General features: G+C 40.2%; 1 protein-coding gene across 50 annotated transcripts in view; it reads right to left on the reverse strand.

Annotated features, from left to right (window-relative positions):
• Window positions 1–20,795, reverse strand: part of EPB41L2 (erythrocyte membrane protein band 4.1 like 2) — a 238,808-nt gene that overhangs the window by 55,700 nt on the left and 162,313 nt on the right. For all 50 annotated transcript variants that reach the window (XR_010599644.1, XR_010599642.1, XR_010599643.1 and 47 more), the window contains 5 exons: window positions 8,565–8,640; window positions 6,293–6,511; window positions 3,277–3,364; window positions 1,197–1,349; window positions 120–217 (listed from right to left, as the gene is read on the reverse strand). Coding sequence is in view for 43 of the 50 variants with exons in the window: in XM_065588600.1 (XP_065444672.1) it covers window positions 120–217; window positions 1,197–1,349; window positions 3,277–3,364; window positions 6,293–6,511; window positions 8,565–8,640 (634 nt within the window). In the remaining 7 variants the exon portion in view is untranslated. The remainder of the gene's footprint in view (window positions 1–119; window positions 218–1,196; window positions 1,350–3,276; window positions 3,365–6,292; window positions 6,512–8,564; window positions 8,641–20,795) is intronic.

Consider the following 20,795-nt stretch of genomic DNA (forward strand, 5'->3'; position numbering starts at 1 on the left):
AGCCAGAACTGGATGCAAAACAAGTGGAGATAATATAGTCTCCCCCCCCACACACACTTTCCTGAGAAAAATAAAAAGTTTTAACTTTTAGAAGAAGGGGGATAAGACTGAGTATTTACCTGTAGAAAGTATGGTGCTCCACACAAACCTTCCATAACCTTTTAGCAGCCCGATGGTTTGGCAATTTGAACCCAATGGTGCTTTCAAACTGTTCCAGCTGGAAAGGAGCCACAAAATAAATTAACACATTTCCTGAAAGCTGGCTAGCTTAGCAGGCTGAGTGAGTTCAGACATTTCCATTACCGCAACAAGCACTAATTCTCCTTTCTTGAGACTCAATGTCTCAAAATTTCCATACTTCTAATATAATTGCACCGGGTAGACTACTCATGCAGGATAATAATCACATTATCACTTCCTATCGGTACTTACTAATGACTCTTCTTTGGGAAAACCATAGTGCCTTAGTTTTCTTTGCAAGTTTCATGACTAGCTGCCCAGAACTGCCCAGAATTAAACAAACAAACAAAACAAAACAAAAAAAACCCACCATACTGCAAAAAGCCAATTGTGCTGAGAATTGTAGCAGCAGCCAGGCACACTTTCTCCCCTTAGTTCACTAAATACTGTACTAGGCAGTGTTCAAACTACACAGCATATTAAGTTTGTCATAATTTCTAAGCCAAAAATGTTATGTAAATGCAAGTATAAGAGGACAATACATCTATGTCTAAGAATCACAAGACATGTAAAGAGGGAGAGAAATTTTTCAAATTAAGATTTCATATTAATCACATCATCTATTGAAATATAGCAATCTCCATTAGCACAGCTACAGTTCACAGCATTTCATGTAAAAGCTACTTATATTTTTAATTGACTTCAAGTAAGTAAATAAAAGGAGCTAGCTAGTTGATGAGGATTCATTAGAATACAACATTAAGTATTTGTTATGACTGGTCATCTATGAAAAGGATTCAGAGATCCTTTATTCCCAAACAGGTGCCGATATAAATCCCACATTTGAACTCTCCATCAGAACACCTGGGGAAGTTTGGAAAACATTATCTTGCTGGTGGGCTGAACTTTAGCTTTCACTCTTGAACAGTAGCAGAAAGGTTGACAACTATTTTTTATAAAACATCTCAAGCTGTTTATGAACAGAACTGCAAGAAATGAATAAAAGCCCTACTTACCTCTGCTGGCCTGACTTTGATGTAGAAGTTACTGCGTTTATAAGAGATTTTCAAAATTTTGGGCCAAGCAAAACGGTTGATTCGGAGTCTATCCTTGTAAATGAGTAGCCCATTAGCACATACACCCAGCATGATGTCCACACCTTCAGAATCCTACCGCAAATGAGAATTTTAGACAAAATTTAAATAATGATATTTCATGGAGTTAACTATGTTAATACACTTGGGGGTACGGATGTCGATTACACTGGTTTCATGCTGAAATTACAGTAATGCCAAATGGGGTTGCGAAGAAAAGGTACACAACAGCAGGAAAAAATCTGCATTTATTAATCTTAGAAACAAGGTTGGGACTCTTGCAATGGTTTGGCATTCATCAGTCCAGTCCGCAGTGACAAGACACATCTATGTGTACATGCTACAATTTTAGAAAACACACCAAAATGATGGTGATAGGGGGCATATAAAAACCTAGATTAGAAATTGATCAGCAGTAGAGATGTGATGGATGTTAGCAAACATTTCAGCAAGCATTAAAGGGAGAAGAAAAAAAAAAAAATCAAAGCCTTGCAAACATTACAGATTTTATGAAAAATAGAGCAGGTTGGTTATATCATATTGTGCAGTTATATATAGCTATTACTTCAATTAAGATGGAGAAGGAAGTGGATATTTGCAGGGCCGGTGGTCGCCTAGGGCGGCAGGATTTTGGGGGCGGCATTTTGCCGCCATCGGTGGAAATTTGGCGGTGGGGGGTCCTTCTGGCTCCAGATCTTCGGCAGAAATTCGGTGGAGGGTCCTTCACTCGCTCCGGGACCCGCCACCGAAGTGCCCTGACGATGCGGAGTGGAAGGACCCCCACCGCCGAATGTTCAGAGGAGGAGCGCTGCCGCCTAGGACGGCAAAAACCCTGGCGCCGCTCCTGGATATTTGGCTGACAATGTCAGCTTAGCCACTTCAATCAAGGTGCTGGCAGATAGCATTTTAATCATTTTGGCCCAATGACAATGTCTGATCTCAGTTTGCAGAAGCAAATACTTACTGATAGGAATTGCATGTAATGCAAGTCTTGAGAAGAGACTTCCCCACATTATAGCACAACAAATACCAACATCCTCCCAACCAACCAGCAATAATACGAAGTGCTGACATCCAGCTGTCACTAAATTCTAGATTGACTGGAAGAATTCTAAGGGCTGAAAACTGATCTCAGAAAATAGAGCTCTTGTCAGAGCTTTTACTTGCCATGAGAAATCGCTATGGAATAATTGCAAGCATTAGAACCACTGAAAGAGTGAAAATTCTTAAAGCCATTCAAGACAAGAGTGAGCTGGTATCATGAACTTCTACTAGTGGTGGAAGTAAGGTTGCAGATGTATTTACCATACATCTCCAGTAAAGACTAGCGTACCTACATCAAATATTTCCAAGAGCAACTGGGAAAGGCCATTAATAAAGACCCAACTACCTTTCCAAGTTCCACTGAATAAAACAGAAGGTTTCTCTAGTATTTGTACACTATATAAAAAAAATCTGACTTTGGCTTCTCTTTTTAAATATTGGATTAATTTAGCATTCTGAGTCCATTAAATGAATTTTGCTACTGATTTTCTGCGAATATTGATTTTTTAAATTGGATTATATTAATTTTTGCTTACTTTTCAAAATTAAAATATCAATAGAAATGGAAGTTCATTTCCAACCATCTAGATTCAAAATCTGTACGTAACTCCCACTGGTATAAAAAAAACACTAGAGACATTTTAGGCTCCACTTTGCCTCTCCAAGCCTATCACTGGAATAAACATTTAAAACAAACTTAGTTGCTCCTAAGAATAAAGGTTGTTTTTCCCAACCTGTAAGTATGGAGCCACATGGGCTAAATAATCGTAGACTGAAGATAAACTCTCATGGTTCCTATGCCCATAAACTGAATAATTAACATGACCGCCAGATAGTATAGCAGATAAAGATACTTAAATGCAAGCCCTTCAAGTGTACATATATCTTCAGGTTGAGTGGTCCATCTTTATTGTGCTCTGTAATGGCAAGTATTTTTCAGAAAAAAATAGTTCAATACCTTGGCATGATGCAAGTCCACTCCATACATGGAAAGCCTCTTGGCATTTTCTAAGAAATGAGAATCTGCCTGTGCTGGAGTCAAACCCCTAGAACCATTAAAAGATTACTTCAGTTTACTGTCAAAAATAAATATCAAGATCATAAAACCTAGTGAAAACAGCTACATTTAGGGTATGTTAAATATTTCAGATTAGAGGAGTCTAAATCATGAATACTTTTGCACGTATCTGTATTTCTCTCCCCAGAGCCATAGGTATGTATATTTTCATTCATAGTATATTATATTTTCTTGGTAGCATTTACTATCTTTAGTGCTGCAACACAATTTTAAATTATAACCTACTCAAACATCTCCCCCCCCCACACACACACATACACACTTTTTCCCACTTCAAAGAACTGGCTTCCACTTTTCCCTCACTTCTTCTCCCACAAACAGAATCAAGGATCTCTTCCATGACTCAGTATAACTCAATCAGCATTTTTTATGAAGTTATAAGATTGAAAAGTCACTTTGGATCATGTTAAACAGTCATCTGCTGAGTTTTCCCAGCCCTCTCTGTGACACTGGAGTAGATGATCTCCCTAATTGCCCTGACAGAAGGGCTGTGACTAGCAGAGTTTTGTTTTTAATTATAAAGATCTTTTAAAAAATACGTACACCTCTACCTCGATATAACGCTGTCCTCAGGAGCGTTATAGGTGAAACCGCGTTATATTGAACTTGCTTTGATCCGCCGGAATGTGCAGCCGGCGCCGCCCCCCCCCCCCCCCCCGCCCGGAGCACTGCTTTACCGCGTTATATCCGAATTCATGTTCTATCGGGGCGCGTTATATTGAGGTAGTGGTGTACCACTCTCTTAAAGACACATTCACTAACTTATCAGGAAAAGAGAAAGTCATGAGCATGACCATCATGGATTTCAGTGCTTTACAGGTGCTACATAATTTTTACTGCACTCTGAAATATTCCATATTCTAATCTTTCATTTAAATATATTGATCCTTTTCAGTTGCCAGGACAGATCCATAGACATTTAAAATTCTTTGCTTCCCTGGTAAGCCATCCTTGCAGAAAACGGTGTCCAGGTCAAACAGTACCACCCAGGGCTAGCTCCAGGCACCAGCCGACCAAGCACGTGCTTGGGGCGGCACCTTAGAAGGGGTGGCGGGGGGCGCTCTCGGTGTTTTTTTGTTGTTGTTGTTCGGCGGGGCGGCGCTCGAGGTATTTTTGTGGGTTTTTTTTTTGTTTCGGCCAGGCAACGTGGGGGGTGTTTCAGCAGTGAGGCGGTGGGGGGGGGGGGGGAGGGGGGCGCTTCGGCGGCATGGCCCGGCGCTCGGGCGGTGGGGGTTTGGGTAACACAGCGCTCTGGGGGTTAGACTGGTGTGGCGAGGCGCTCGGGGGGGGGGGGGGGGGGGTTTGGGCTGCGCGGTGTGACGCTCCGGGGGTTTGGGCGGCCCGGCGAGGCGCTGGGGGGGAGGGGGAGGCAGGGGTTTAGGCTGCACGGTGCGACGCTCCGGGGGTTTGGGCGGCCCGGCAAGGCGCTCGGGGGGCGGGGGTTTGGGCAGCTCGGTGAGGCACTTGGGGGGAGGGGGACGGGGGTTTGGGTGGCCCGGCAAGGCGCTCGGGGTTTGGGTGGCCTGGCGAGGCGCTGGGGGGGAGGGGGAGGTGGGGGTTTAGGCTGCCTGGCGAGGTGCTCGGGGGACGGGGGTTTGGGCAGCACAGCTCTGGGGGGGGGGGGGGTGTGTTATGGCAGGGCGGCGCTCTTCTTTTTTGCCTGGGGCGGCAAAAAAGTTAGAGCCCTCCCTGGTACCACCACCAGAGGTAGGAATCTATCCTCCCCCACACCTTGCTGAGGTGTGAATTTCAGAATTTCACTGGTATCCTTTAAAATGCCAAGGTCAGTAAATAAGGTACATTTATTTTCTCAAATGTTCAACATAGAAAGGTTAACCTTTTCTGACTTAGACTGCACACTTTGCACACATAACTATACAGTATCTAGAGAGCAATATATGCCCAAATAGTGGCCCCATTGAAGACAGTGGGGGTTTTGCTCCCAATATAGCTCAGGACTTCATTCATTATTATTATTATTATTTGTATTGTGGTAATGCCTAGTCATGGACCAGGACCCCATTGTGCTAGATGCTGTACAAACAGAACAAAAAGACAGTTCCTGCCCCAAGGAGCTTAAAATTTACATTCATAGCATTTAGCTAACAAAAGACGACCGTCCTTCCATCAGTATGAGGGGAACAAGAATAATTTTTCCTATTATCAACAAAACTAAAACAGTGACCATGGTTTATTCAAGGTAAAAAACAACACTACATAAAGTGTATAGTTCAGGGCACTGGGCTCTGGCCTTTGGGCAATGCAAAGAAATGTATGATCTATTTTGTTGACTGAAAGCAATTGCCAATGTACTTATATTTTTAATGTAATGAGACTTTGGGACTTTAATTCTATCTTCATGTGTCATAAAATGGCTCCTCGTAATCAGATTACAAATATATTTTTAATAATCCAAAGGTAGCTAGTTTAGAGACTGAATAATTTAAATGAAGAATTTCAGATTCTGAATGTTTTCTTCATATTATTCAAAACATCTCTGAATGAAATAAATTCAGACAATCGTTCTTAAAAAGCAAGTAAAAAAGCCCGTATCATGAAATATAGCTTCAAAACTTTCCCAGCTGAAATGTTTATTGCTATTTTTACTGGCTAAAGCAAGAAGCCATCCATAATTGACTTTTTTGATGGAAAGCCTACTAAAGGGCTTTAATAAACAGAAGAAAAAAAATGATGAAAAGAAAGTCAAACTAAAGACAAGTTCCATTTAAATGCATATAAAAGAATGTTGTAGCTATGTAAGTCGTGTAAGACTTTCATAGTAGTGCTAAACTTCTTCATTCTAACACAATTTTATACATATTTTTAAGATCAAGAGAAATGACAGATGTAACCAAGACCATATCAACATACTTTATTCCCACCAGGTCTGACACACCTGTGTGTTTTGTGCAGTTCTACTACTTTCTCCTCCATCTCTTTTGTTTGATTGGGTGCAAATTGGAATTCGCTGATGTAATGGTTATGGTGCTCCTCTGAATCATAGTCTCCTAGCTCGGCCTGCAGAGTATATGAACCAAGGAGGGCATGAGTCACAAAAGAACATGGCAGTCGGCCAGAAGCAATATCCTGACGAAGCTGTAGGCATAGGAAATATCTGCAAAAAGGAAAAAAAAAGTTACTTATGGTAAACAGAAATATTCCTGCAGGAAATTTGTGAGAGCACACATGCACAAAGCTGAGTAAAATCTGTCCAAACAAGTAGTTCCAATAGTCTGCTTTAAAAAACCGAAAGCACTGATCGAACCATTACACAGAGACAAAGTTCCATTTCTGATTGATTTTGTCAACTAAAAACAAAGGATTTGGAGTTACAGTTTTAGTATAAGAATCAATATATCTTTCATAAATCGGTTAGAAATATTCTGGGTCCCAGTACAAATGAGCAGTATGGGTCTACCTTTACATAATAAAACTTGCTTACCAACTGTGTCATGTTCATTTTCAGGCTTGGTACAATTAGGGTGACCAGATGTCCGATTTTATAGGGACACTCCCGATTTTTGGGTCTCTCTCTCATATAGTCTTCTATCACCTCCTACCCTCGTGCCAATTTTTCACCCTGGTCACCCTAGGTACAATCCATTTAAAAATGGATGATATATTTTTCATTGAAATCTAGGGTTTGATTTTAAAACTTCAGTAATATATCTAATTTTTTTTGCAGCATGTAATCCAACCAGTCATACCATACAACACAGGAATGCATACTATATCAATAAGCAGTGAACACTTGCATCCCTCACACAGGTCGTATCCATGTGAGTAATTACATTTATCTTGTACCTTGCAACTCTTGTCCATAAAGCCTTATGCCATGCACACACAAAGTAATCTTACATGACATACTAAACAAAAAGTAAATTTTATTTTTTACTAGTTTATTTTGAATTCATAGTGAAGCTCAAAGTATTGGGGATTTAGAAAATTTCAAAGATAATCAAGGATAAAACTATTTACATTAATTGAACACAATCTAAAAGCCCAACTTAATTTTCAGAAAATTGTTTTATAGCCAGCATGGACACCTAAAGCTTGTTTTAGATTAATTGAACACGAATACAATTAGCTATACTACTACCTGTGGAATGAGAGACAATTATAGACTGTATATGTAGTTTATTTTGTATATCTTATGTTTGGAGTGGTCATTTTTCTCACAAATGGGGAAGCTACTAAGTGGTGAATTATGAAAATAATTTTAAACAAGTACCAATAAATCCTTTATATACCATTGTCATACAGTCTGTGTTTGCTATACACTGTATTTAATAAATTCTATTTGATAAATGTTTGACAACTAAAAATAAATTATCTGGACTATTTCTGTATCCCCCTCAAAACACTTCAGCAAGTTACAAACCACAATTAACTGTTTAATGCTGCAACAGTAAACCAAGACAACTCTTAAGGAAAAAAATATTTCCCATTTTCTTTAAACTCTTTCTACTTTTCTCTGTTCTCATATCAACACAAGTTACCCTACTGCTTACATCCGAATATAGTGACAGCCCCTCAACATCCACGGCTCCACGCCTCTGACCCTTAAGAGGTTCATTCCCTTTTCTGGTCTCCTCCCTGCTACCATGCTGCTCCACTCTATCCCATTTCTATCCTCATCCTCTGGTCTCTTGCTATAATTTTTACTTTCTCCCTCTTCCTTCTGGACCCCTTCATTAGCCCCTCCCCCCATTTCAATTAGCTTCCTCCTCCCTCATTTGGGAGGTCCCCTGGAGGCCTTATCAGATCCACTGAGTCCCAGGTCTCACCCCAGCTCAGGACTGCTCATCCTGTGAACTGGGGGCAAAAAAGCTGCGTGATGTCATCATGCGAAGTCTCCAACTCCTACTCACTTCCTACTGGCTACAAAAAGCAGCAGCATTGCACAGTATAGTCAAACTGTGCTGTAGCAGCAGACAGAATATTTAAACTTCCAGGCCATCCTGAAGTCTGTGCCCAGGATAAGTTTCCTCCCACACCTAGGGCCTCTCTGTTCCCTTATTCTATGAGGGAGGAGGGGAAGGAGTGGGGAGAGAGAGAAAATCTGCAATGTGAATTCAAAACACAGGAAGCAAGTAAGTTGTTGACTTGCAGAGTGTACAATATAAAAAAAACACTGATTATCAAGTTTTATATTAAAATATGCATACCTGGTAATGTCTTCAGTCAACTGTGAAGGATCAGGAGGATAAAACTTCACATTAAAGGTGAATAGCCAGGGTAAACCTACAAATGGGAAATGGCTGATTATTACTCCGCAAGAACTTTAACAAGCAACCAAAACAAACAAAAATTTCTTATTGGAAGATTTAACACACTTGTGAAAGTCTTAATTCCTGAAATGCTAGTCACATCAATAAAAGTCAAGTTTAAAATGTAAGAAATTTAGAAATTATATGATAAAGAGAGAGAAAGTTAACAAGAGTGGGTTCTCTTCAATGCCAGGTAGTTACACTTGTAAACTGAAAGATCAGACCAACAGGTTAAGATAATTTATTTCATTTCTGAAGAATTTGTTACAACATTTTTCTTATAATAGATTATGAAAACATCTATAAAAGTATTTAGTATTTGAATTCTCAGGCAACCATAATAATTTGATTTAGCAGCTTTAAAGGTATCTTTTGTTCAAACAAGCATTTTAGAGGGTTACAACCCTGAGCAACTATTTTTTGCATTGATTGTGAACTAATATCAGTGTTTTCCAGCTTCTTCCAGGATAAGTCTCTCTCCCCTGTTGAGATGAGCTCATAAAACAACAACAAATTCCTTTTAATTTGGGAGACTGTAGAATCACTCATGAGGAAGAAAAACTGAAAGAACTGAGGTTTGTGAGGCATACACTAAAGCATGAAGTAGAAATAGTGCACTTTAAAGCACTTTATTTGCAGGCAAATACTGTACCCCCCCCCCCAAAATGGCTGCTCTCATTAAATATATAAAACCAGATACACCTTATGATTCTAATATAGGCGAAACTGTAGATATGTAGGGCTGGAAGGGCTCTCGAAAGGTCATCAAGTCTAACCCCTTGCGCAGAAGCAGGACCAAGTAAACCTATACCATCCCCGGCAAGTGTTTCTCCAACCTCCTCTGAAAAACCTCCAATTATGGGGATTTCACAAGCTCCCCTGGAACTCTATTCCAATGCTTAACTACCCTTATAGTTAGAAAGCTTTCCCTAATATCTCATTTAAATCTCCTTTGCTGCAGATTAAGCCCATTACTTCTTGTCCTATCTTCAGTGGACATTGTTAAGGTATCATTAAAAGCAACTACCAAGACCATAAAAATCGAGCCACCACTCAAAATGCATTCACAGGAAAATTTCTAACAAAGTTGCTTTGTAATGACTCACAAATAAAACTGGACTTTGGGTGAAAAAAACTCATGTTTAAAGACGGTAGGAAATGTTGACATTAAAGAATCATGTTTCCCATAACTCTTCCTCGTATACTGACTTATAACATTGAAATATAAAATGAGTAATTATAAATAGTGAGATTTAGCACTTTGATAATTATAAATCATTAAAACTATAGCTATGTACAGTGAATGAGTACAGATAACACTTAGGCTAACAAAATAAAGGTAACATATGTTGGAAGACGTAAGTGAACATTAACGTCACACCCCCTTTAAGCTCTGATCCAGGAATTTATTAAGTTAACGTTTGTTTTTAACTTGTACAGAATTTTTGAAGTGTTTTCATTACTCAATAAAATATTGTTTGGAAAATAATTCATCTTTATTAGTTCCCAACATATGCTGCTGAATGCCTGGCGGTACTGAAAGCACCCACTTAGTTATTGAACACTGACAACTCATAGGATCTTTTACAAATAGTGTCATCATCATATAGCAAGCACCACAAAATTAATAGATACACTGTCAGTGTTCTATTCATAAATTTGCACCAAGCACCACACAATTCCTAATAGACACCCACACTGCAGGGCCAGGTAGAGCATAGCACACCACAACACTATGGCTCACTGTTAAAATGCTCTTTCAAAGCCTTCCTGAACCATACAGGTCCTTGGTGAGGTCTTCTGATAACCCTTGTATCTGGCTGTTGAAACTCAGCAGACAGATGTTCCAACTTTACCCTCCACCCAGAGGCATCTTTTCTCCTTTTGCTTCACAGATATTATGCAGGACACTGCAGACAGCTATAATCACTGGGATATTTTTCTCACTGAGATCCAGTCTTGTGAGTCAACGTCATCACCCCTTCAAACGACTAAAAGCACATTCAACTCCCACTCTGCACCTGCTGAACCAGTAGAGTTGAATCGTTCCTTGGTGCTGTTGAGGTCACCACTGTACAGTTTCATGAGCCGTAGAGTAAGGGTAGGCTGGGTCTCCCAGGATCACTACTGGCATTGCCAATGGTAAATCCACCAGTCAGGAAAGCAAGTCCCTGCTTTCAGCTTTTTGAACAGTCCTGTGTTCTTAACGATGTTGGTGTCAGGCACCTTCCCTGACCAGCCAACACTGATGTCAGTGAAGTATCCCCAGCGATCCACTGGCACTTGCATAACCATAGAAAAATAGTCCTTTCTGCTGATGTACTCTGGAGCAAGGTGGTCTGGTGCCAAAATAGGGATGTGTGTGCTGTCTATCACTTCACTGCAGTTCACGAATCCGATCACTGCAAATCCATCCATTATATCCTGCAAGCTGCACAGAGTCACAGTCCTGTGTAGCAGGAGATGATTAATGGCCCCGCACATTTGCATGACAATGGCCTGCACACTGGATTTTTCCAACTCCAAAATGATTTCCCACTGACCAGTAGCAATCTATCATTGCAAATTTCCACAGTGTGATTGATACTTCTCCTCTGTCAGTGAAGCTCTCACTCTGGTGTCCAGATTCTGGAAGGCTCAGGCAAGCTCAGTGCACAGTTCTAGGAATGTGGCCTTGCACATCCAAAAGTTCTGCAGACACTTCTTGTCATCTCAGTGACATTACAGTGTGATCTCACCAGTCAGTGCTCATTTCTCATGCCCAAAAAGCAGCACTCCACCATTTGCAACCACTCTTTGACCACCACCACCAATCAGGAATGCTGGGACAATTTGTATAGTGCGGGTTCTGAGAGCCAGCGAACCAAACTGTAAACCCTGTACATAATGGAAAGCACTTCAAGCCAGGGGATGTGGCAGCACCCCCAGGATACCTCATAGTTCCAGCATCTATGCCAACAATGTTGAATTGGTTCTCGCTATGTCCTACAGCAATTTGCCCTCCAGGAAACCGTCATGTTCTCCACAGCTCTTTCTGCAGCTCTGCAAATACTGGAGAGTCACGCATCCTGTGCTTGCAACGCTCATGACAATAGAGCAGAGTTGTACAGGTTCCACACTTTTGTCAGAGATGGTGGACAGTGACAAGCCCCATGTGGGTTTGTGGGATTTTAAAAATAGGTGTGGAAAACTATGGAATAAAGATGGCAGTTGGAGGTGGAAAAAGCTGCACGATGGGAACTTTATCTCACAATTCCAGTCATCCCAGTGAAGCTCGTTTCTGCCCCACTATGCATTGCCAAAACTTCCCAAAAGACAGTGCGCTGGATGGTGGCGAGTAGCACACTGGGATACCTACCCATCGTGCACCACTCTGTGCATTGAAACAAGCACTCATGTGGAGTAGGCACAGCACCAACGTAAGGAGCCAAGTACGCATGCACGTACACAAGCAATATACTATCTGTGGCAGATTATGTCAACCTAACTTGAGTTAACAAAAGTTTGTAGTGTAGACATGCCCTAGGTCTGGGGAAAGAAATATGAGTGTCTATGCTAAATACAAGTCGCGACAGATGTTAAGCATAAAGGGTAAGATGCTGTAGGAGGTTGCTTGAGCTGGCCTGCGTAATAAGCGTTAGATTGTTATGTAAAAGAGGTTTACATAAAAGACCACATTAAGAGTCAGCTGGCAGATGTATGTCAGATTGTTGTAATGAGCTATGAAACCAGCGTCTCTTAAGTCCATGGTTTCTGGTGTCTAGCAGCATTATGAATTTAAGTTCCCAGGTTCATCTTTTGAAGTGCTTATGGAAGTTTCCTCTGGGACAAGTATTGAAAGATCAGATATGTGGTGATCATTTTGTGAAAAGTGTTCATCCATAGCTGATATGATGGTTTTGTGTCTTATTTTCTGTGAGAGCTTATTTGAGAGCATAGTGATTGTCTGGTTTCACTCACATAATTTTTATTGGGGTATCTGATGCACTGGATGAGGTACACCACATGTGATAAGTATGTGTAGGACCCATGAATCTTGAAAGGTGTTGTGTAGGGGGGGCATTTATCATTGTAGCAGTGGAGATATGTCTGCAGGTTTTGTATCTGTTTTCTGACAGGGTCTGGTGCCACTTTTAGTTGGTGCATCCTGGTCCGTGGAGAGCTTGCTTCTGATGACTAGCTTGGCAAGGTTTGGGGGGTTGTTTTAAGGCCAGAAGAGAAGGGTGTGGCAAAGATTTCTTTCAGGATGTGGGCACCATCAAATATTGGTTGCAACTATTTGATGATACCCCATATGGATTCCAGTGTGAGGTGACAGATAGAGGTATGTGCTATCGGTGGTTTTTTGCCCCCTGTATTGAAGTGGGTTCTTCCAGGGTATTTGGGTGGTCCTTTCCATGATGCAATCTTCTTCTCTAGTGGTATCCTTGATTAATGTGGTGGTTTTAAGTTTCAGAGTAGCAGCCGTGTTAGTCTGTATCCGCAAAAAGAAGAACAGGAGGACTTGTGGCACCTTAGAGACTAACAAATTTATTAGAGCATAAGCTTTCGTGGACTACAGCCCACTTCTTCGGATGCATAAGAAGTGGGCTGTAGTCCACGAAAGCTTATGCTCTAATAAATTTGTTAGTCTCTAAGGTGCCACAAGTCCTCCTGTTCTTCTTTTTGTGGTTTTAAGTGTACATCCTGGACTTTCTCTTCATAGCAAATTCTGTGGTATCTAAGTGCTTGGCTGTAGAGAACAGATTCCTTTGTGTTCTTGGGTGTTTACTGGCTCTGTGGAGGTAAGCATGGTGATCCATGCATTTCTTATATATAGTCATTTGTAGGGTTTCACAGTTGACGTTAACTGTGGCATCCAGAGTTGATGCTTTGTGGAAACATTGTAGAGAGTTTGATGGATGAGTGGTAATTGAAGTTGTGGTGGAAATCTATGAGAATTTAGGGCTTTTGTCCAGAGGATGAAAATATAATCAATATATATAAAACCTGCTCACTCTTAATGGCCTAACTCCAAACCTCTTTTACAGAACATTATAATCTTTATTGCCCCCCCCCCAACATGCGTTACCCATTACGTTAAACTATCTGTCCCAACTTGTATTTAGCTCAGACACACTGATTTCTCTTCCCAGACCTGAAGAACTCTGAGTAGTTCAAAAGCTTGTATCTTCCACCAACAGAAGTTACACCATTAAAAGATATTACCTGGATCACTGGATGATTACCTGTTCTGTTCATTCCCTCTGAAGCACCTGGCACTGGCCACTGCTGGAGGACAGAATACTGGGATGTATGGACCTTTGGTTTGACCCACTGTGGCCATTCTTATGTATCTTACAAGATATTTCTATTCACAAAACATCCTTAGAACAACAAGGATTTTTGACGTGTTTACAGTGATGCATATATTAAGCCAGGACAGGATCAAGTCCAAAAGGTGTCTCTGGAGAAAAAATGTCTAATGGTAACTAATGGGTCAAATGCACATACAATCGGAACACCATTTTAATGTAGCACTATTGAACGAAAGCCATAACTGATGGAAACAGGCTAATCTATTCTTTCCCTGGGGACTGGCATAAATTCAAAATAGTTAATGTTTAATTCTCTCAAAAGGAAAAATCTATCAGCATGAACCCACAGAACAGTGAATATAAACATTTCATTCCAGTTATGGGGAGAGGCAATACACTAGTAGCTCAAATATACCAGGCTTCTGATATGTCTTTTTGTGAGAAAAGTCAATAATGGTGAGTACAGTCTTACAATAATACTGCATGAAAACTACAGATTAAACCAAAAAAAGCTGCTAACGAAAAACAAAGGTAAGTAAGAACACTACAGAAGTACATGGACTGAAAGAATGTACAGAGAATTTAATCATAAGAAAACTTTAATTGTACTGCTATGAAAATACTAATTTTCTGTGAACAAAAAATTATAATAAATAATTATTAGGCATCTAAGTTAACTATTGAGAGAAGTGAAAGAGTTCCTCTCTTGAGACGAACAGGGCAACTGACACCTCTTGGTGGTATTGTTTCACTGTTCCAACTGCAGACTTAGCATTAGAAGAGTGAATTGGTTGCCGTTTAGGTCTGGTCTACACAAATAAATTAATAACCCATTCCTGACACCCAGTTCATCTGAAACTGTAGACCGGGAGCGGGGTGGGTGGGGGTGGGGGGTGAGGTGGGGGGGGACAAGAGGGACTGTTCAGCATCTGAACCCCTCAAATATAGGGAAGACTTGTTTGATGCTCAAATCAGTTTTTAATGGTTTATACTTGCAGTTAAACCAGGTGTAGATGAACTGATGCTTAACCTATTGCTGGCTCCTGTTAGCAATGTGATTTTTTTCTAGCATAGAGCACAGCTCTTAGAAGGCTCTTTGTAACTAGAAGGTCTAGATCAGGGATCAGCAACCTTTCAGAAGTGGTGTGCCGAGGCTTCATTTATTCACGCTAATTTAAGGTTTCACGTGCCAGTCATACATTTTAACATTTTTAGAAGGTCTTTCGATAAGTCTATAATATATAACTAAACTATTGTTGTCTGTAAAGTAAATAAGGTTTTTAAAATGTTTAAGAAGCTTCATTTAAAATTAAATTAAAATGCAGAGCCACCCGGACCGGTGGCCAGGACTCGGGCAGTGTGAGTGCCACTGAAAATCAGCTCGCGTGCCGCCTTCGGCACACGTGCCATAGGTTGCCTACCCCTGGGTCTAGATTTTGTTTGTTTTAAGTGAAACACTGTTAGCAAAAATGCTCCTGGAGTTTGAATCCATGGGATATGTGGAAATTCCAGGTGTATACATCTTCAGTACACATGCTAAATTACCATAATTTATTTAGACTATTATTACAGCCACAAACAAAACTCAGTAAAGCTGTTTGAAACTGACAATTTAACAATTTTGCATTGGTCACAGTATGAATTGCTGGCCTTCTTATATTTTAAATGGTAATAGGAAACTGTTTTTCCTTTGAACATAAACTAAACGTATTAAACTGCTTGTGTACAGTCTGTTTCTGTACTTCTGACTTAGTCTACGAGTATAGCTCATATGTACAGCAATGTGACAAAAGCACACAAAAACTTGATTGTCTGTATAAAACTTTATACTTTAATACTGACATTATAAACTGCTGGGCAAGGTAAAAAATGTTGATATTTAAATGATATTTAGAATTTTGTCTGTACTAGTGCTCTCTGTTTATTGGTGCTTATTAGTATGGCCTACTGAAATGTCAAGAATTTGTCTAGCCAACTTGCTACCTCAAAAATGCTTCAGAAGCAACATTAGACACATTCTTCAAGGAAAAGAATGTAATACCCAACAGTGCACAATTAACATGATTCATCCCATCTCCATACTGGAGAATCAGTGTTTTATCCCAATAAAGGCATTCTTGTATCTTTTACTGTTGGTGTATATGCTATTTTTATGGCTCAACTAATAGTTTTGTGGTAATGTGGCAAGAACAAATAAACTAATGGCACACGGGCAACTGTAAAAAGGAGACACAAATTTAAGGAAATTTCCCCTCTGCAATGTATTGCCCCTGAAATTGATCTAGGCAGTCAAGACAATCTATATCTTGTTCTTAAGACCCTCCATGTACTTAATCCAGCCTACCTCATGGACCCTGTCTCTCTCCCCCCTTCCCCCAGTCCCTCTCTATTCACAGTCTCAACACAGCTGATGAAAAAAAAGCAATTTCTCCTTTCTTTTGATTACCCTTATCTGTCACTTCATCTGAATTAATCTCTCAAATGCAGAGGTTTTCCTTTGTCTATACCTCTTAAAATCTTCTTTTCCTCTTCACACCAATTCATTTCAACTAAATTTAACATTACAAAGCCTTTGAGATAAAGTTTATAAGAAAGATGTGATAGAAAGCAAAATTTCTTTGTATACATCTTGATGCACAGGCCCTTAGCCATACAGTTCTTCTTGTTAAATGAAAATCAGCTACAGCGGAGTTTAAACTGAAACATTTATATACCAGTAACTCTAAGTAATATAAAGTCTTGCAAAATTCCCAACTCATGGACTACATATTACACTAGTGTTACTTACTTAATATTTTATTTGTGAAGTAAACATAATTTGATGTGATGTTTGATTTCATTTGACCTAATTAATCATGGCATTACCTTTTCTTATCCATCATCATTTCTGAGCAGCAAAGGAGATTAGCCGACATTACGGTATGCCTGCTAACACGATTGTAATTCACCCTTACAGAACCAAGGTAGGGCTAGCTCAGTGGTTTGAGTATTGGCCTGCTAAACCCAGGGTTGAGAGTTCAATCCTTGAGTGGGCCACTTAGGGATCTGGGGTAAAATCAGTACTTGGTCCTGCTAGTGCTAGGTCCAGGGGGCTGGACTCGATGACCTTTCAAGGTCCCTTCCAGTTCTAGGAGAGAGGATATCTCCATTTATTTATTTAAGGTAGAATTTTTCCATACTCAAACTGCACTTACAAATGAATAAATTCATTTGTAGTTCCCCAGCCAGCCATTCTTATCCCCCAACCCTTCACGCTACAAAAGAAAGGAGTCCTGCCCATCTCCATAGCCTTCATCCCTTTTACAATTCTGAACCTGTATCTAGTCACTGGGTGTAAATGTAAATCCTGCCCCAGCACTACTAAGGGACAGAAGTTCTGGGGACCCTGAAAAGGCTAAGTCAGGTTTCAAAGACTGTCACTCACTCTTGCCTCTTATTGGCCAATGGAGTTTTGGGAGAGGGGAAGGAAGAGAGAAACAGCAGGGCAGAAGGAAAGTTTCCAAATTTCCTCCTCTGCTGCAGGAAATTCCTGCGACTGCCAGGGAATGGGGTTGGGGGAAGGGAAGTGTCCGGCTGCTGAAACCACTCACATATGTATTTGTCTGCTTGTTGCCACCCTCAGCTCCCTAGATGATCCCTGATCCATTTTGCCACTACCAGTTTAAATGCTTGAATGATTCTGCAAGATGCCATGAACGCTGGCCTCAATCCAGCAAAACATTTAAACATGTGCCTATGCGAGTAATTTCATTGAATTCAATAGGACTACTCACGGTTTAAAGTTAAGCACACAGAATCAGAAAAGTGTAGGGTTGTAAGGGACCTCAAGAGGTCATCTAATCCAGTCCCCTGCTCTCAACGCAGGATTAAGTAATAACTAGACCAGTCCTGACAGGTGTTTGTCTAACCTGTTCTTAAAAACCTCCAATAACAGATTCCACAATCACGTTAGGCACTTTATTCCAGTGCTTAACTACCTTTTGCTTCCCAAAAGAGTTAAAAAGTGACCTAGTTATTTTTAAAGTTACTTTATCCAGTATCCAGACAGCATTCTGCCTGGCTTGGAATAATTAATAAATACAAAAAAAGGGTTCAGTCAATGCTGCTTTCTTACTGTACAAATCTCAACTTCCTGTCAGACAGAGGTGCTTACCACAAAACTTTATAACACCTCCTTTAGTGTTTTGCTAAAAACTCTTGATCTAGATGATTCTGCAAGATAGAGATATGTTAGCCCCATTTGTTAATTTGGCTGTTAACAGTCTCCCAGAGCCTACATCAAATGAAACCTGCAATATGGTTATGTTTGCTTTAATGATGCGAATATATTCAGATTGTCCTTGACAAGATAGCCTCAAAGTTTATGTGAAGATAGCTTAAGTATGGGCCAGATTTTCATCTATGTGGGTTTTCCACACATATAAGGAAGAAATTTAAGAAATGTAAGGGCTTTGGCTCCCTAAATTCACATGAGCAGAGGCCTTGTACCTTCACATACCTGCAATCCCATCACCCATCTATAACTAAGTGGATAAAGAAACGGAGGATGAAAGTGCAAGAGTGAACCTCTTTCCATTGTTATTAATACTGAAAGGCACTGACTGGACATAGTGTGCCCAATTATATTCAGTTACACTGAGACTTGTGCACAGATCTGTAGACAAAACCAGGCCCAGTAATATCTGGTTCATGGTGGCTATTTTAAAAGTAGTTTGACATAAAAAATTTTTTGTAAGAATAAATTCTCTCACACAGCTGATTTTCCAAATGAAGTTGAAATGTGTTCTAGTCAGGATACCTGACAGAGGAGTCAGGAGGTCAGTGTTATGTGAGTAAAAAGGAAGCAACACCTCTGGCTTCAAACACTTGAACACACTATCTGAATTATATACATCTAAAAGAAACCATGTTCAAATCACATTCCACAAAAAAGGCTGATATATTCTTCCAGGGGGGGAAAAAAGAAAGAGTTTAGAGTTAAGGCTGAAACCAATCTAATTCATCACTTGTACATCCAACCACCCACCTACCAACACTTAACAGCCCATACGAACGATTGGAGACTTGCATTAACAACAAGCACAATAGTGTACATCAGGGGTAGGCAACCTGCGGTACGCGAGCTGATTTTCAGTGGCATTCACACTGCCCGGGTCCTGGCCACCGGTCCGGGGGGGCTCTGCATTTTAATTTAATTTTAAATGAAGCTTCTGAAACATTTTGAAACCTTATTTAATTTACATATAACAATAGTTTAGTTATATATTACAGACTTATAGAAAGACACCTTCTAAACAGATTAAAATGTATTACTGGCATGTGAAACCATAAATTAGAGTGAATAAATGAAGACTCGGCACTCCACTTCTCAAAGGTTGCCAACCCCTGGTGTAAATCAAGGTAAGCAAGTTTCATCATGACCACTATTCAAAAATTGTGTTTTAATTGTTTCCTGCCAACCCTTACCCATGTGGTTTATTGGCTCTCGATTTTTACTTCCAAAGTTATTTCCAGAAGGCAAGGACCATGGCCTAAATTTTCAAAAAAGTATAGTGATTCTGACTGCCAAATTTAGGAAACCTTAAACAGGCCTTAATTTTTCCAACATAAAATGTGGGTGTTCAGAACTTTCCGAAAATCAGGCTCCTTTTAAGGGGTCTCAAGTTGGGCACCCAAAAACTGAGGCACCCATAATCAGTGGACACTATTGAAAATTCAGGCTTTTACCTTTATACATCATGAACATCTACAGTGCTAATAATAACAAAAGCAAATGTCTTAACCGTAAGAAGTGTTCATGGTATAAACCCAATTTAGATAAATTCTAAAAACATCTACACAACCAGAATAGCCTCTATCTAGTACGTTTCGACAACTAAAAAATGCTCACTGTGGATCACTAAAGAAGTTCATCTCCAGCGCAAACCTGTATATAAAAGTTTATAATGTTCAGCATTTGCCAAGTGGGGCCAGTGGAAACTAGAAGTAGATGGCTAAGTAGAAGAGATGTCTTTTGGCCTTTTTGGCATTGCTCTGCCCAGCCTCATGCTACTTCATACCATTTCTATCCTTATTACATACTTCTGAAAGCACAAAGATTTGAAGGGCTCTAGCCATTGTTGCTCTACATTAGTTACAGAAAGTAATGTCACTCAATGTATCAATTCATTAAAGAAACAAACTTCTTCCACAATTACTTCAGTACAGTGGACAACTCTTCAACATCTGTAAACCAGAACCATTCTGTAAACTAGAATGTGAAAATCAGATTATGCTCATCCACATTTAAATAGGACTTTGAGTATTAGAAGTGTTTTGCAACTCCCACCCTTCCACCTTGCTTCACTCTAAAGTTTGACCCCAAATTTCTTCCAGATTAAGAGGGGAAACTGGCAGGGGATCATTCCACTGTGTCCACGAGAGGGGTCCCTGAAGAGGGACAGGAAAAGGGGTTGGGGGAAGGATACTAACAAACTGAAGGGTGTATCCAAATTCCTCCATTAGGACCCATTGATCTGTGCTAATATGTGGGTCCAAACATGCAGAAAGTGGAATAACCTGGTGGAAAAAATGGGATAGGAGAAGCTGTCATAAAGCAAACTGGTAAGCTATCTGACAAGACAGTCAAACAGACTGCTTGCTATTTCCAGGCTGTCTACATGAGCTTGCTGAAGATGAAAATTGAGGAGCTAGTGGTCACCTTCTAGGACTCTCCCCTTTCCTCCTAGACTGCTTAGGCTACCTAGGCATAAAGGACTGGTAACAGTAGAATGATTGAGGGGAGGAATTATTTCTTTTTAGGGGGTGGACTGTAAATCCCCAAAAACTTCAG

The sequence above is a fragment of the Chrysemys picta genome, chromosome 3 (assembly GCF_011386835.1).
Source record: "Chrysemys picta bellii isolate R12L10 chromosome 3, ASM1138683v2, whole genome shotgun sequence".
Lineage (NCBI taxonomy): Eukaryota > Metazoa > Chordata > Testudines > Emydidae > Chrysemys > Chrysemys picta.